General features: G+C 51.7%; 2 protein-coding genes across 2 annotated transcripts; one reads left to right on the forward strand and one right to left on the reverse strand.

Moving 5' to 3' along the window:
- Positions 1 to 2,133: 2,133 nt before the first annotated feature.
- On the reverse strand, positions 2,134 to 3,660 carry UBL5 (ubiquitin like 5). Its single transcript, XM_079772388.1, has 5 exons — positions 3,566 to 3,660; positions 3,266 to 3,322; positions 2,893 to 2,976; positions 2,720 to 2,757; positions 2,134 to 2,291 (listed from the first exon to the last, which is right to left on the reverse strand). The coding sequence occupies exons 2-5, from the start codon at positions 3,319 to 3,321 to the stop codon at positions 2,248 to 2,250; spliced, it is 222 nt and encodes a 73-aa protein (XP_079628514.1). The 5' UTR covers position 3,322; positions 3,566 to 3,660; the 3' UTR covers positions 2,134 to 2,247.
- Positions 3,661 to 9,694: 6,034 nt separating this feature from the next.
- On the forward strand, positions 9,695 to 13,423 carry FBXL12 (F-box and leucine rich repeat protein 12). Its single transcript, XM_079773149.1, has 3 exons — positions 9,695 to 9,991; positions 10,084 to 10,156; positions 11,475 to 13,423. The coding sequence occupies exons 1-3, from the start codon at positions 9,888 to 9,890 to the stop codon at positions 12,294 to 12,296; spliced, it is 999 nt and encodes a 332-aa protein (XP_079629275.1). The 5' UTR covers positions 9,695 to 9,887; the 3' UTR covers positions 12,297 to 13,423.
- The last annotated feature ends 408 nt before the right edge of the window (positions 13,424 to 13,831 follow it).

The following is a 13,831-nucleotide window of genomic DNA, read 5'->3' on the forward strand; positions in this document are numbered from 1 at the left end:
AAACATTTGGATTTTTTTTTACAAGCAGATATTAGCATAGTTATCTTTTAAAAGTAAAACTGATGTTAATACAAATGCGCTTAAAAAGTTCTGTCCTCAGGAGAGAAAGGGTGAGGAAAAGGGTTTTATTTTTAGCACATATTTTCTATTCTGATTTGAAATAAGGAATCACCTTGTCAAGGCTGTCATGTAGTTTATTTTGCTTTACTTTAGGTTTTACATTAACTTCTTTTTATATATTTTAAATTACATTTATTGGGGTGACATCTATCCTATATAATAAAAGTGTAATATGCAAATTGACCATGTGGACGACCATCCGGGACCACGCTATGATACCCACTGGCAGCAGGCCAGCCAAGGCGGGTGCGATGCGATTGGTTGGGCCCGGCCATCACCCCACGATCGCCCTGAAGAGGGAGGCCCGGGCCACTGACAGGTGGGCTGTGGCCGGTGGGCGGGGCCTCCCTCTGCAAGGGAAGCCTGAGTCCAGGGTGCCGGAGCGAAGCTTGTGCTGTCAGCTGGGGGAAGGAAGGCCTACTCTTGCACGAATTTCATGCATCAGGCCTCTAGTTGGTTAATAAAAGGCTGTCCTGTAGTTAAAAAAAATTTTTTTTTAATAGATAAAAGGGGGATATTGAGCTCTAAGGGTAGGAAGAGCGAGGGTAGTGGGAAACAGACATGTCTGTCTTAGGGATAGAAGGGAAGCCAAGAGGCAGGTAGAGTCCAAAGAGAAACCATTCTCAACAGACTCCAGGCCAGCAGCCTCCCAAGCAGCTGGCAGGTCTATCTCCCCAGAAGCTTGGTGGTGAAGGCAAGGCAGAGGCTGGCAGGAGCTTGGGGGGCGGGGGAGAGCAGTGGGCTGGAGTTGACTGTGTTGAGCTACTGAGGATAGGCTAGGTCAATACCAGAGAGGGGAGAAAGAATAGAGCAAGGTTCTGGGTGAAGCTCTTGCAAAGGCCTCCAGAATATGGCTCTGGGAAAGGACAGGGACAAGGTCGGCCCCAGGATCTGTGGCTAAGGGAACAGAGATGGGGTGTTTGGTGTCCTGTCTACTCACACCTGAGAGAAGAAGACTGGAGACAGCTGGTAACACTACGTAACAGACATCCTGCTGTTCTAACTGCATTATGTAGAGGGCCGCCTGGGAAGACACCTGGGCATTTCTTTTAATTATCATCAGCTGAACTCAGGGCGTAGGCCGAGTCACACCCTGGGAACATGCTTCCCCAATAAGGCTGGACATGTTAATCAGTTCTGACTTCATAGCAGCCCCAGGTGTCGGCAGGGGCGGGACTAGATATGTAAATCTAGGCCTATAAAATAAACTGCGCTGCATAGGGTCTTCGTCATGCTGCCTCTCCATCAGAGAAAATGGCGGCCCACCCAGCTCCCAGCTTCATGAATCTATTTCTGCGTCTAGTTTTCTTTATTTCTAATATTTCTCAATCCCTGGCTGCCTCCATTTAGAACCGGTTCGTTCATCTCTCTCCGCGTGGGACTCGGAAAAGGGAGATCCCCGCCATGTCTGGCCCCCGCCGCATCAGGCCCCCGCACATTATCTCATTGAGATGTGGGTATCATCATGGTACCCCATTTTAGAAGAGGAAACTGAAGATCAAAGGAAGCTGATGACCCCAAATCCCACTACTAATGATCAGTCAAAATTCAGCCTAAGCCACGCTGTTTTGCTCTGTCCACTAGGATTTTGTAAGTGCCAAGAATTGTAGGTGCTTACCCTCATTTTATCTCATCTACACTTGGCAACACGACCATGAACTATCAGTTCCAGTTTGGAAAAGGAAATGAAGGCTTAGGGAGGTCAAGTAACTTGCCCAGGTCGTTGTTGATAAAAGAGCTGGGATTCCACCCACAGTCTGTCTCAATCCAGAACCTGTATTCCTAAGTACTGTCCCTACCCAGAGGGCCCTGGGTCTCTCAGGGTGACAATAATCTCAGGATCTCTTGCCCTCCAGGAACCCACACAGGCTCCCAGTCTCCTGGCTTGCTCTTCCCTCACTGACCCAGTCAATCTTGAACTCATAATGGGCATCGGGCACTGAGAGTATAGTGACAATCAGATTACCAACCCTCCCTCATCAGACAGGCCTCATTCAAAGATGACAACAATGAAGCTGTTCTAAGTTTTTATTAACAGGACTTTAAAAACAAGCATCCATTCCAGTGCTGGGGCTGAGAGCAGGAGAAAAGGGGAGGGGGGACAGGGGACGAGGAAGGAAATCCGCTTTATTGGTAATAGAGCTCCAGGTTCATGCCATCATGGATTTCATCTGAAGTGAAGGTGTTAAGGAATCCTTTAATGTGGATCCGGGCCCCCACCCTTTCATCTCTCACAGCTGGGCCAGGGGGCCTGCTCGCTCAGGCCAGGGCCAAGGAAGCCATTCTGGACTGGGCCATTTTGATTTGGAAAGAATACAAACTATAACATTTCCTGCTCCTTTTGCACCGCAGACATGGCAGAGTCTCACTCCACCCCGACCTGCTTCAAAGTGTCTTCTAAGCCTCGAAATATTTCACCAACCAACCACCCTCCTCCCCCAGCAAAATAACGACATGACTCGAATTCTCCAAATGCTTACCAAGTGCTACATACTTGGTTAAACACCGTATGAGCACAGTCTCTGACAGACCCGGTGTGGAACCAAGGACCAGGACACGGTGTGGAGCCCTTTCCTCAAGAAATCACACAAAAGGATACAGTCTCCCAGAGAAACGTGGTCCTTAAAAATCGTGTACCTGCGGGAGAGACACCTTTCAGACAGAAACCTAAGGCGGTCTTCACCCTGGAGGCAAGCACGCCCCCCACCCGGACCTCCGGCCTGGTCCCCGGGTCCCCGAGCCCCCGAAGCCCCGCTGGGTCACTGCACTCACCACTTCTTCAACACGATCTTGTTCCAACGGGTCCCCGTTTGGGCTGCGATCAGCTTCTTGAGGTCCCCAATGGTGTCATCGGTGCTGGCGCAGAGGAGTTAAGGGAAACGGTACGGGTGGTGGGAGGGCACTGCAGGGCTAACTGCACTTTACAGGCTCCCCACCCGCCCCCCTACAGCACCGACCCAGATGCCTATGCCAGGCCCCCCGCCCCCCTACAGCACCGACCCAGATGCCTATGCCAGGCCCCCCGCCCCCCTACAGCACCGACCCAGATGCCTATGCCAGGCCCCCCGCCCCCCTACAGCACCGACCCAGATGCCTATGCCAGGACCCCGCTCCCCGCCACCGTCCCTCTGCAGTCCGTGGATACTTGCACTTGACGCGGACCTTCTTCCCCAGACGGTCGTTGCAAACAACCTCGATCATCCTGTCCGGAGCCACACAGGGCGGGGGTCAGCACGTTAAGGGTCTCCCGCACCCCAAGACCTCAGGTTGAAACTTGCGCTCTCTTCCCACCTCCTCAGACCCGAGTCCTCTGGGGCCCCAAGTTCCGTGTCCCGGGACCGCGGAGCCCAGGCCGCCGCGCCTCCCCGCTTCAGGCCCTTGGACCGCCGATGGCCGGATCCCGTCCGCTTTCTCCACCTCGGGACCGCCCCACCCGAGCAGTCACCTGGAATCGCCTGGAACCTGCCGACGCCACAACCTCTTCGCTCGTCAGCAAAGCGGGGACTGGAAGTTGCGCTGGGAACCGGAAGCGGAAGTACGCAGCCTAAACCCCGCCCCTTCCTCGGAGCCTGGTAATAGGGCCGGCCCTACAGGCGGGGCTTAGGGGCTCTAGACTGGGCGGGGCGATCCTTGCGGTTGGTGCGCGGGCCCAGAGTGGGGCCGGCCCCCTGGAGGGAGAGTCAGAGGTCAGGGGCGGGGCCCAGCTCGTTGGTTGAGGCTCCATTCGCTGAGGGGAGACACCGTCAGTGGGTGGGGTCCCTAGAGGGGCCCGGGTGACTTGGGGAGGGGTAGGTGACCTGCCGCTGCTGAGCCCGACGGAGCCTTTCACTGCAGCTACTGGGAGCGAGTGGAGCCCTGCACTCATCCCGGGGGTGGGGGTGGGGGTGGGGGGGCCCTGCCTTCATTCAGGGCTGGGCCTTCCCTCTGGCTATTGCTCCGCCTCCTGGGACACCTGCGGTGCAGACTATCCTAACGAATCAAACCCTAATATGCAATCGGAAGGACCAGTCGCTATGACGCGCACTGACCACCAGGGGGCAGACGCTCAATGCAGAAGCTGCCCCCTGGTGGTCAGTGTGCTCCCACAGGGGGAGCGCTGCTCAGCCAGAAGCCAGGCAGGGGGACATCCTCTGAGGGGTCCGGGACTGCAAGGGGGCGCAGGCCCGGCTGAGGTACCCGCCCCTCCCCCTCTAGTGCATGAATGTCGGGTACCGGGCCTCTACTAGTCAATGAAGGAGGGAACCGCCTGATCCTGGCCTGGGTGCCAGCACTTATTAGAATGGACTTTGCGCGCTAACCGACAACATCAGCAAAGAAACTGGAAACAGCACAAGCAAAACTTTCCAGGCCTGTGTCTTAAAGAAAGGTCGCCCCCACTCTGCGGCGATCTTAAACTTGCAGTGTAGCCCCTGTGCTGCAGGGCTGATGAGACAGGGGTCACCCTCCCTAAATGCTGTGGATGAAAAAAGTAATCTCGCAGGGTGCTCTGATCATAAATTCCAAACTGGGAGGTCAAGGTGGGTAATCTCGTCCCAGGCATATGCTGTTTTTGTAAAGTTATATTTGCTTTAAGCAAGCCCGGTCCATTGTTTCTGTGCACCTAGATCATCATCTTTGTAATAAGCTTCACCCCCAGCGAGAGAGCAGTAATCTTGTTAACTATCATGTAGTCCAATCCCCGCCTTGCTCTCTCTCATCTGCATGTAGGTTCCCTCCTTAACTTTAAATGCATAAAAGCTGCAAAACTGTTATTCTCCGGAGCATTTCAGATCTTGCCTCCCAGCACAGGTCATCAGTTTGGCTCAGATAAACTCTTATAAAAATTCTCCACAAGTTTGGATGTTTCTTACGTTGACACCACCAGATGGAATTGCTGAGGCTAATTTTCCTTGTTCGATTTTTGGTATTTTCCCAGGTTATCTACGATGAACATATGTTCCTTTTGTAATTGGCGGTGGGGGTGGGGGAGTAAATTTTTTTTTTTTTAAAGTTCTCATTTCTCAATGTGTGATCAAAGATAGCTGCAGCACACGATCATGATGCTGAGTTATGGGCTGGGGGAGAATGGAAAGGGGAGGAAAAGAAAGTCTGGGATTGCTGGGGGCTGGGCTCCATGGCGAGCGGTGAGGATCCTGGGGTGCGGGGTGCGGGCTGCCAGCTCCAGGTGGACTGATGGGAAGTCCCAGGCCTAGGCTGCCAGGGCTACAGACACTTCTCGGAACCCAGGTGAGGGGGGAGGAGCCTCAGGGGACGGGACACCACACCTGCGTGACCATCCCACACTCTGGTCATTATAACTTGGGGCTTCCCATGCAGGGGCTCAGTGACTGCCCATGGAAGGTCCAGGGCAGCCCCACCCCCGGTCCGGGAGGCAGTAGGATCTGCAGCCAGATTGGCTCCTTCTGGGCGAGGTAGGTGCTTCCCAGGAAGGACAGTTCCGGGTCATGACGCAAGGAGCAAGCTGGGCAGCCCCCCTTGTTCCCGGGTTTCCGACCCACAGGAAGGGCTTGGATGTGGGGATCCTTTCCCTTCACTCTGCAGGCAGCGCAGAAGATGGTTCTTAGGAACCTCCTGTAAGTACCGAGAGCAGGGACACCTGGGTTCTGCTGAATTTAAAGGCAACCCTCCCACCCAGGGTTCACCACGGGGGGAATGATCGTAGGGGTGGAGGGAGTTGCTCAGGAGGTCCCTTTCCCCGACATCTCAGTGTGTCAGCAGGCCTTGGAGATACAGCAGTGACCAAGGTGGTCCTACGAGTAAAAAGATGGATGAAGCGGTCCTTGCCGCACATTGTGACAGGTGCGGTGAGCGGGAGCCCAGGAGGCATTGCCCCTGCACGGAGGCTTGGGTTTTCCAGAGGAGATGGAGACCACAGAACACTGTGACAGAGGCCCACGACCTGGCATCAGAGAGATCTGGGCTGCGGTCCTGCCACGTGACTTGACCTCTGTGCAATCCTTTTGATCTTTTCTCCCAGTCACAAGATGGCTGCCAGAGCAGGAAGCATTGTTTTTTGTGCTCTTTGAGAAAAAACACCAAAGGGTTCGATTTATTAATAAACATTTGGAATTTATGTTTTTTAAAGGTAATACTTGCACCTGGTAAAAATTCAAGAAGTACAGAAGTATATATATAGCACATAAAGTCTGCTTACCCTTCAGACCCCAGCCCCTTCCCAGGAACAACTATCCTTAAAAGTTTCCATTTTCTAAAGATAATCTCTGCATCTTCAAATGTGTTAACATGTTTCAAAAGAGACAAGGACCTTTTGATTTATGTCAAAGGCAGAAACTAATGACTTAGGGTTTGTGTTTTTTTTTTAAATTGATTTCAGAGAGGAAGGGAGAGGGAGAGATAGAAACATCAATGATGAGGAAGAATCATTGATCGGCTGCCACCTGCACACCCGCTACTAGGGATGGAGCCTGTAATCTGGGCATGTGCCCTTGACTGGAATCGAACCTGGGACCCTTCAGTCCACAGGCTGATGCTCTGTCCACAGAGCCAAACCAGCTAGGGCTAATGATTTAGTTTTTTAAAAGATATTTTTATTGATTTTTAGAGAGAGAGAGGAAGGGAGAGGGAGAAAGAGAAACATCCATGGGAGAGCAGGGCATCTATTGGCTGCTCCCTGCACCCCCCCCCCCCTACCAGAGATTGAGCCTGAAATCCAAGCATGTGCCCTGACAGAGAATTGAACCAGCAACCTTTTGGTGCTCAGGATGATGCCCAACCAATTGAGTTTTTCTACAGGCCTTTATAAAGGTACAATAACTTGTGTATCTGTTTTACTGGAATTATAGATATCTCCAGCCATCAAAGTGACTCCTGGTTATTTATCTTATACAAATAAAAACATAGGAGGTATAGAATAGTATATTAATACACACACACACACACACACACACACACACACACACACATATACACTGCTCTCTACACTTTTTAAAAATATATATTTTATTGATTTTAGAGAGGAAGGGAGAGAGAGATAGAAACATCAATGATGAGAGAGAATCATTGATCAGCTGCCTGCTGCACGCCCCCTACTGGGGATTGAGCCCACAACCCAGGCATGTGCCCTTGGCCGGAATCGAACCTGGGCCATTTCAGTTCGCAGGCTGACGCTCTATCCATTGAGCCAAACCAGCTAGGGCACTACACTTTTTTTTTTTTTTTTAAAGCAAACAATATCCTATAGGTTGTTCCAAGCAGCACAGAAAAACCCACCTCACTCTTTTTGACAATTTGAGATCCTAGAAGTAGTAGTATTGGGTCCAATAGAGGCTGCAATCTATATTGCCAAACTGTCTTCAAAGAGTTTGTGTCAATTCTGCCCTCCTGCACTGGTGGAGAGGGTCTGTGGCCTCACACCAAGGCCAGTGTGGGCATTTTCTGGCTTCATCTCTTAATCTAATATGTGAAAGTCATAGTGTTTACTTCTTATTTATGGATAAGTGCGAGCATACAGATGTATCTTTTAGCTTTACTGAGATATAATTGACACACAAAATTTAATGTATACATCTTAACGAGTTTTGCATTCTTTTGAAAACAGTTTTCAATTGCTCCAATTCCTGCTTTAGTGTGTATTGTATTAAAAACATGTTTATTGCCATTGTAGGCTCTTGAGCAGGGGTCCTCAAACTTTTTAAACAGGGGGCCAGTTCACTGTCCCTCAGACCGTTGGAGGGCCGGACTATAGTTTAAAAAAAAAACACAACTATGAACAAATTCCTATGCACACTGCACATATCTTATTTTGAAGTAAAAACACAAAATGGCAAAAACACCCGCAGGCTGTAGTTTGGCCTGCGGGCTGTAGTTTGAGGACGCCTGCTTTTGAGGGTGTGATTTAGCAAAACCTATTCAAAACTAAACTTTATTTTATCTTTAAGCCATCAAAGTGATTCCTGGTTATTTATCTTTAACAAAAACATAGGAGGTGTATATATGCATACACACACACACACACACACACACACACACACACACTACGGGGGAGGAAGAAATTTTCCTCTGCCTTCAAGGTTCTTTCAGCTGATTTAATAATGGACATCAGATAGATTAACAGGAGAAAACAACCAAATGTCTTTTGAGTTTGGTCCAGGTTCCCGCCCCACCCCCGACTATTGCCACTATTTCCACTTTCTATCACTTGCATATATATGTACCTGCCTGCGTGAGAGACCCCAAATGCAGGAGATTCAGAGACAAAGGAACAATGAGTGCATAGATATTCTTAGCTAGGGTTGAGGTAAGGTGCCTTAAGGGCTTAACCATCTTTGCAGGCTGATGGGAAGAGCAGATGCTTAACAAATAGAAGTTTGCCCTGTCCTACAAGCAGGTGAAGTTATCTCAATTTCTTATTATGCACAAGCCCCCTAATTCAAGTCAAAGGAAGTCAAGGGAGGAACAGAAGTTTCTTAGGCGCTGGAGGCTCAAGTTGCCTTTAGCTCAAAACAATCTCCATACCTCAGAGGCACATCTTGGGGTGACTTGTTCTGAACCCCTACAATACATATACATTCATATAAATGTACAAATATATTGCTTAGCTCCAATAATTGTGGTAAATCTGGAAGCAACCTGAACACTCATCAATATGAAAATGTTTCAATAAGTTTTACTTTCCTTATGAATTGCTATTTTAAAAATGAGTGATATTTGATGGGATTGTCAACTCAGCCTCCGTGAGAACAATTTGTTACTATCAATCGAAATGAAATGTCAACACGCCCTTTATTTTATTTTTTTATAAGAGAGCCCTTTATTTTTTTGTTAATCCCCGCCCGAGGACATTTTAAAATTGATTTTTAGAGAGTGAAAGCGTGGGAGACAGAGAGAGAGAGAGAAACATAGATGTGAATTGGTTATCTCCCGCACACGCGAGTGGAACCCGCGATGGGGTCTGCAATCAAACACGGAATTGACTGGGTAGGTGCCCAATCAAACCCGCGACCCTTCAGCCCACGGGCCCACGCTCTATGCACTGTGCCAAGCCGGCTAGAACTTAACACGCCCCTTAAGTTATCCCACTGCAACAAATTTATCCTCGTGCACATGCATCAAAAAGCATAGTTAAGTATTAAAAAGTAGAAGCCTCGCTCTCCGCCAGGCTCCCAGGGCTCCTCACCGCCTCAGCTACGGCCTCCCAGCTGGACCTTGTTTCCCAGCCCCGCCTTCCAAGACTCTCTCCATCCGCTCCCTGGCCTCAGCCAGCCTTTTGAGTTTGGTCCAGGCCGGGGCGCCCTAACCCCGGCTTCGGCCTCCTCACCGCCCCAGCTCCGCCCCCGGCCTCTCGTCACAGCTCCTGTCACGCCTTCCGGGCGTGGTCCCCATCCCGCCCCGCCCCCGATTATCGTCACCGCCCTAACCACGCCTTCCGGTTTGGTCCCCGCCCCCGATCATAGTCACCGCCCTAACCACGCCTTCCGGATTGGTCCCCGCCCCCCGATCATAGTCACCGCCCTAACCACGCCTTCCGGATTGGTCCCCGCCCCGAAACGTCACAGTACTAACCACGCCCCCTTGCGTCATCGCGGCCCAGCCACGCCTTCCCAGCTTATTTCTCCTTTGAAATTGAAGGCTCCTTGGCGGCCGGGGCAGATCTGCGGCAGGGACACTCCACCGCGTTCGCTCAGAAGGAAAGCTAAAACTCTCCACCGGCTACCGGAGCCGTGGCTACCCCCAGCTGGCACCCCACTCCCCCCGCCTCCGGGGGCGCCCCCGGGCGAGTCCCGGAGTTCCTTTAGCCAGCAGTGGAAATGCCAGCCGGCGGGGTCATGGCCACTTTTTCGGACCTGCCGGACTCGGTCCTATTGGAGATCTTCTCTTACCTCCCGGTGCGGGACCGGATTCGCCTCTCCAGGTGCGGCCTCGCGCCGCGGGGGGAGGGGGGCAGGGCGGGGGCGAAGGGCCAGGCAGGGTTGGGGCTGCGCTCACGCCGGTCTCCCTCCTCAGGGTCTGTCACCGTTGGAAGAGGCTGGTGGACGACCGGTGGCTGTGGCGACACGTCGACCTGACCGTCTACAGGGTGAGTGCGGTGGGCCGGGCGGGCCTGGGCCGCGCCCCTGTGCGCGGTTCCAGCCTAGGCGCTCCGGGGCGCACCCCACCTGGCCTTGTCGCTTACCTGCTCCTCTGCGACCTTCCCGGCCTGTTTCCCCATCTCCAAAATGTAAATAACCGAGACAGTGCGCGGAATGGGCTTAGCGTCTGAGTGCACACAGTGGGCACACGATAAATGCTGGCAGCTGGTGAGATTATCACTTAGGATTATTATTACCGAGGCTTCGTGGGGAAATCATTTTCCATAGTCAACAGAATTAACTTCCTGAGTAGTGCAACCAAACCATTTCCACTCTCTATCATTTGCATTTCACCTTTCTTGTTTTTATGATGAACTATTTCAAATGTATAGAAATGTATAGAGGATAACATGGTTTCAGATAAATAGGTACCACCAAGACTTAACCTGTTTTAGCTTTTGGCTGTATTTACTGCAGGTCATGTGAAACATACATATATACACACAACATTTATTGATAAGTTTATTGCACTTTTTGTAACCCTCCTCGGAGGTAACCACTATTCTAAAATGGAATTGTAGCCTTCCTTTAGCGTTTTTATTCACTTCCTATATGTGTACCCATTAGCAACATACAGTATTGTTCATGTGTTTCTAAAGTTTAGATAATGCACTACTTTTTAAATATTGATTTGAGAGAGAGGGAGAGAGAGAGAGAGAGAGAGAGAGAGAGAGAGAGAGAGAGAGATAAAAGCCCAGTGACCAGAACGGTGGAATGAGGGATGGCTATGACACGCACCGCAGCAGCCAACCAGCCTGATCCGGGCCACTATTGGTTTGTTTTCTACTAAGGCTAACTTCCTAGGGTAAATTTTTGACAGCTTTCGCTATTATCAGTCTATGGCATTTTTTTTTTTTAAACCTAGATCTAATGTACCCTGGGCAGTTTTAGCCTTTTTCAGTTTTATTTTACACTGCTTACTTCTCTCCATGGTGGTCATTGAAAAAGGGAGAAAAACCCGGGGGGTTGCTTTGCTGTTTTACTCCAGATCGTAATGAGAATCCAGTCTGTTGCTAAAGACAGATCTGTTATGATCTTCTCTTTCCTTCACTGCCTTTGTTCCATTCTGGGAGTCAAAGTGGTGGACTTGAACTGTTTTGTTCCTCCCAGAGAGGTGTCTGGTCGGGTGAGGCTGGTGGTGGAAGGACAATTCTAGGGGAGCAGGAGAAGCCCAGCTGGGGCTTGTCTGACTCCAGGCGGGCGGGGACCTTGAAAGATCCCCTGTGTCTCTCACCTCCTCATCACCCCTATCTTTGGCTCTTACAGATGCGGCCTAAAGTCATGTGGCACCTCCTTCGCCGGTACATGGCATCCAGACTCCATTCCCTGCGGCTGTGTGGCTACCTGTCCGCAGGCTCCCAGGCTCCCCAGCTGTCCCCAGCCCTGATGAGGGCCCTGGGCCAGAAGTGCCCCAACCTCCAGCGTCTCTGCCTGCACCGTGCTGACCTGAGCATGGTGCCAGTCACCAGCCTGCCTTGCACCCTGAGGACCCTGGAGCTGCACAGCTGTGAGATTCCCATGGCCTGGCTCCTCAAGGGGCAGGACCCCACTGTGCTGCCCCTGCTCGAGTGCCTCGTGCTGGACCGCGTCCCTGCCTTTCGGGACCAGCACCTGCAGGGCCTGACGTGCTTCCGCGCCCTGCGCTCACTGGTGCTGGGTGGCACGTACCGGGTGACCGAGGCCGGGCTGGATGCAAGCCTGCAGGAGCTGAGCTACCTGCAGAGGCTGGAGGTGCTGGGTTGTGCCCTCTCGGCCGACAACACCCTCCTGGCCATCAGCCGCCACCTCCGGGATGTGCGGAAGATCCGGCTCACCGTCACGGGCCTCTCAGCCGCCGGCCTGTCTGTCCTGGAGGGAATGCCGGCGCTGGAGAGCCTGTGCCTGCAGGCCCCGCGCGGCACCCTGGAAATGCTCTCCCCGGCTGAAATAATCTCCTCCTGCCGCACCATGCCCAAGCTCGGGGTCCTGGAACTGCAGGGGCTGGAGTGGGAGGGTCCGGAGGCGGAGAGGATCCTGTGTCAGGGCCTGCCCCACTGTCTGGTCATCATCAGGGCCTGCCCCAAGGAGTCTACGGACTGGTGGCTATGACTCACCACCCGTCCCTGACCGTCTCAGTTTTCATTAATGAGCAAGCACCTTGCAGAGGGCAGGTAATTAGGGCTAGACGGCCCTGAAAGCCAAAGGTAGGGAGAAAGGAGGCCTTGGCACTGCCAGACAATTGGAATTGTTTGTCAGTTGTGTGGCTTCTGTGACAGCAGCCAGTCTGGTCCCCACATCTGGAAGTGGGGAAGACCATCGTTACCTCATGCTTACGTTGCAAAGCCTTACACTTTACTGAGCCCCAGAGGTCTCCAACGAAGGGTCATTCTCAGGGCGGTCCTCAGAAACAGGATGGGTGCACAAGAGTGTGGTTGGGAGTCAGGGGTCCCTGAGGAGCCTGGAAGGACTGTCTACATGTGCACCCACACCACTGATTATACCTACATGCATGGAGAAGACACAGGAAGTGCAGGTGTGACTCGTCTTTTGTGGTCAAAATGTTAAAGAAGGTTCTAAACTGTATTTTTTTTGTATTTTCAAGTTTTTCATAATCTATATTTTGCTATTAAAGAAAAACACTCGCCCTAGCTGGTTTGGCTCAGTGGCTAGAGCGTTGGCCTGCGGACGAAGGGTCCCGGATTCCATCCCAGCCAAGGGCAAGCACCTCGGTTACAGGCTCCTCCCCCGGCCAGGCCCTGGTCAGAATGTGTGCAATCGATGTGCTTCTCTCACATTGATATTTCTCTCTGTCTTTCCCTCTTCCACTCTTTCTAAAAATCAATGGAAAAATATCCTTGGGTGAGGATTAAAAAAAAAAAAAAAACCAAACAAAATAAAGAAAAATACTCATTTCCCCTTGTCCCCAAAACATTCAGTTTATTCAACAGACATTTCTAATCCTCTGCAATTTTGCAGGCATTGTCCTAGGTGCTAGGTCACAGCAGTGAACCAAACGGATAAGACCTGAGGGGCAGGGAGATAAACAGGTGAGCACATGCAGTTTCAGAAACCCAGACAATAAGCCAGGGTTATATGATGGAGGCGGCTGTCTCATAGAGTGGCCTCCGAGCCAAGACCTGAGAGGTGAGGAGGAACCAGCCCTGGGAAGCACTGAGGAAGATGCGGAGCTGGGGGTGAACTTGGCATTTTCCAGGAACTGGAGGAAGGTCCGTGTGGTTGGGGGAACAAGGGGCGAGCAATAGGATGTGAAGGGGTGATGTTGGATGGGGCCTCACAGATGGCTTAGGTTTTAGGGGCTCCTTTTCCTGCCTTTTGAGTCTGAACCACTTGAAAGGTGCAGGTGGCGGACAGAGGGTGATCATGGGCCCCAACCACAAGCTGAGCGTTACTTCTGATCTGAGCTGGGTGGGAGGGCTTTGAGGACTCACCAGCTGCCCCATCAGTGGTGTGCCTGCTCTGTGGTGGGCAGAGCCAGGAGAGAGAAAAGAGGGCTCTCCTGGGTACCCTTGATTTTTTATGCCAAGCACACCCATCGGAGAAGACCTGGATGTTTCCCCAGGGTTTTCCCACTGGAGGGTGGAGTGGAAGTTCCTTCCCCCTCTGGCTGCATGAGGACTGGGGTG

Source organism: Cnephaeus nilssonii (assembly GCF_951640355.1).
Source record: "Cnephaeus nilssonii genome assembly, chromosome: 5".
Lineage (NCBI taxonomy): Eukaryota > Metazoa > Chordata > Mammalia > Chiroptera > Vespertilionidae > Cnephaeus > Cnephaeus nilssonii.

What these genes read in the sequence shown, in the direction of transcription:
- UBL5 (XM_079772388.1), bottom strand. Translation starts at nt 3,321, where the DNA reads ATGATCGAGGTTGTTTGCAACGACCGTCTGGGGAAGAAGGTCCGCGTC. An exon ending in AAGGTCCGCGTCAAGTGCAA is followed by an intron (nt 2,977 to 3,265) that starts GTATCCACGGAC and finishes CCTCTGCGCCAG; the next exon opens with CACCGATGACACCATTGGGG. An exon ending in CCACGTTTCTCTGGGAGACT is followed by an intron (nt 2,292 to 2,719) that starts GTATCCTTTTGT and finishes CCTTCACTTCAG; the next exon opens with ATGAAATCCATGATGGCATG.
- FBXL12 (XM_079773149.1), top strand. Translation starts at nt 9,888, where the DNA reads ATGCCAGCCGGCGGGGTCATGGCCACTTTTTCGGACCTGCCGGACTCG. An exon ending in GACCGGATTCGCCTCTCCAG is followed by an intron (nt 9,992 to 10,083) that starts GTGCGGCCTCGC and finishes CTCCCTCCTCAG; the next exon opens with GGTCTGTCACCGTTGGAAGA. An exon ending in TCGACCTGACCGTCTACAGG is followed by an intron (nt 10,157 to 11,474) that starts GTGAGTGCGGTG and finishes TGGCTCTTACAG; the next exon opens with ATGCGGCCTAAAGTCATGTG.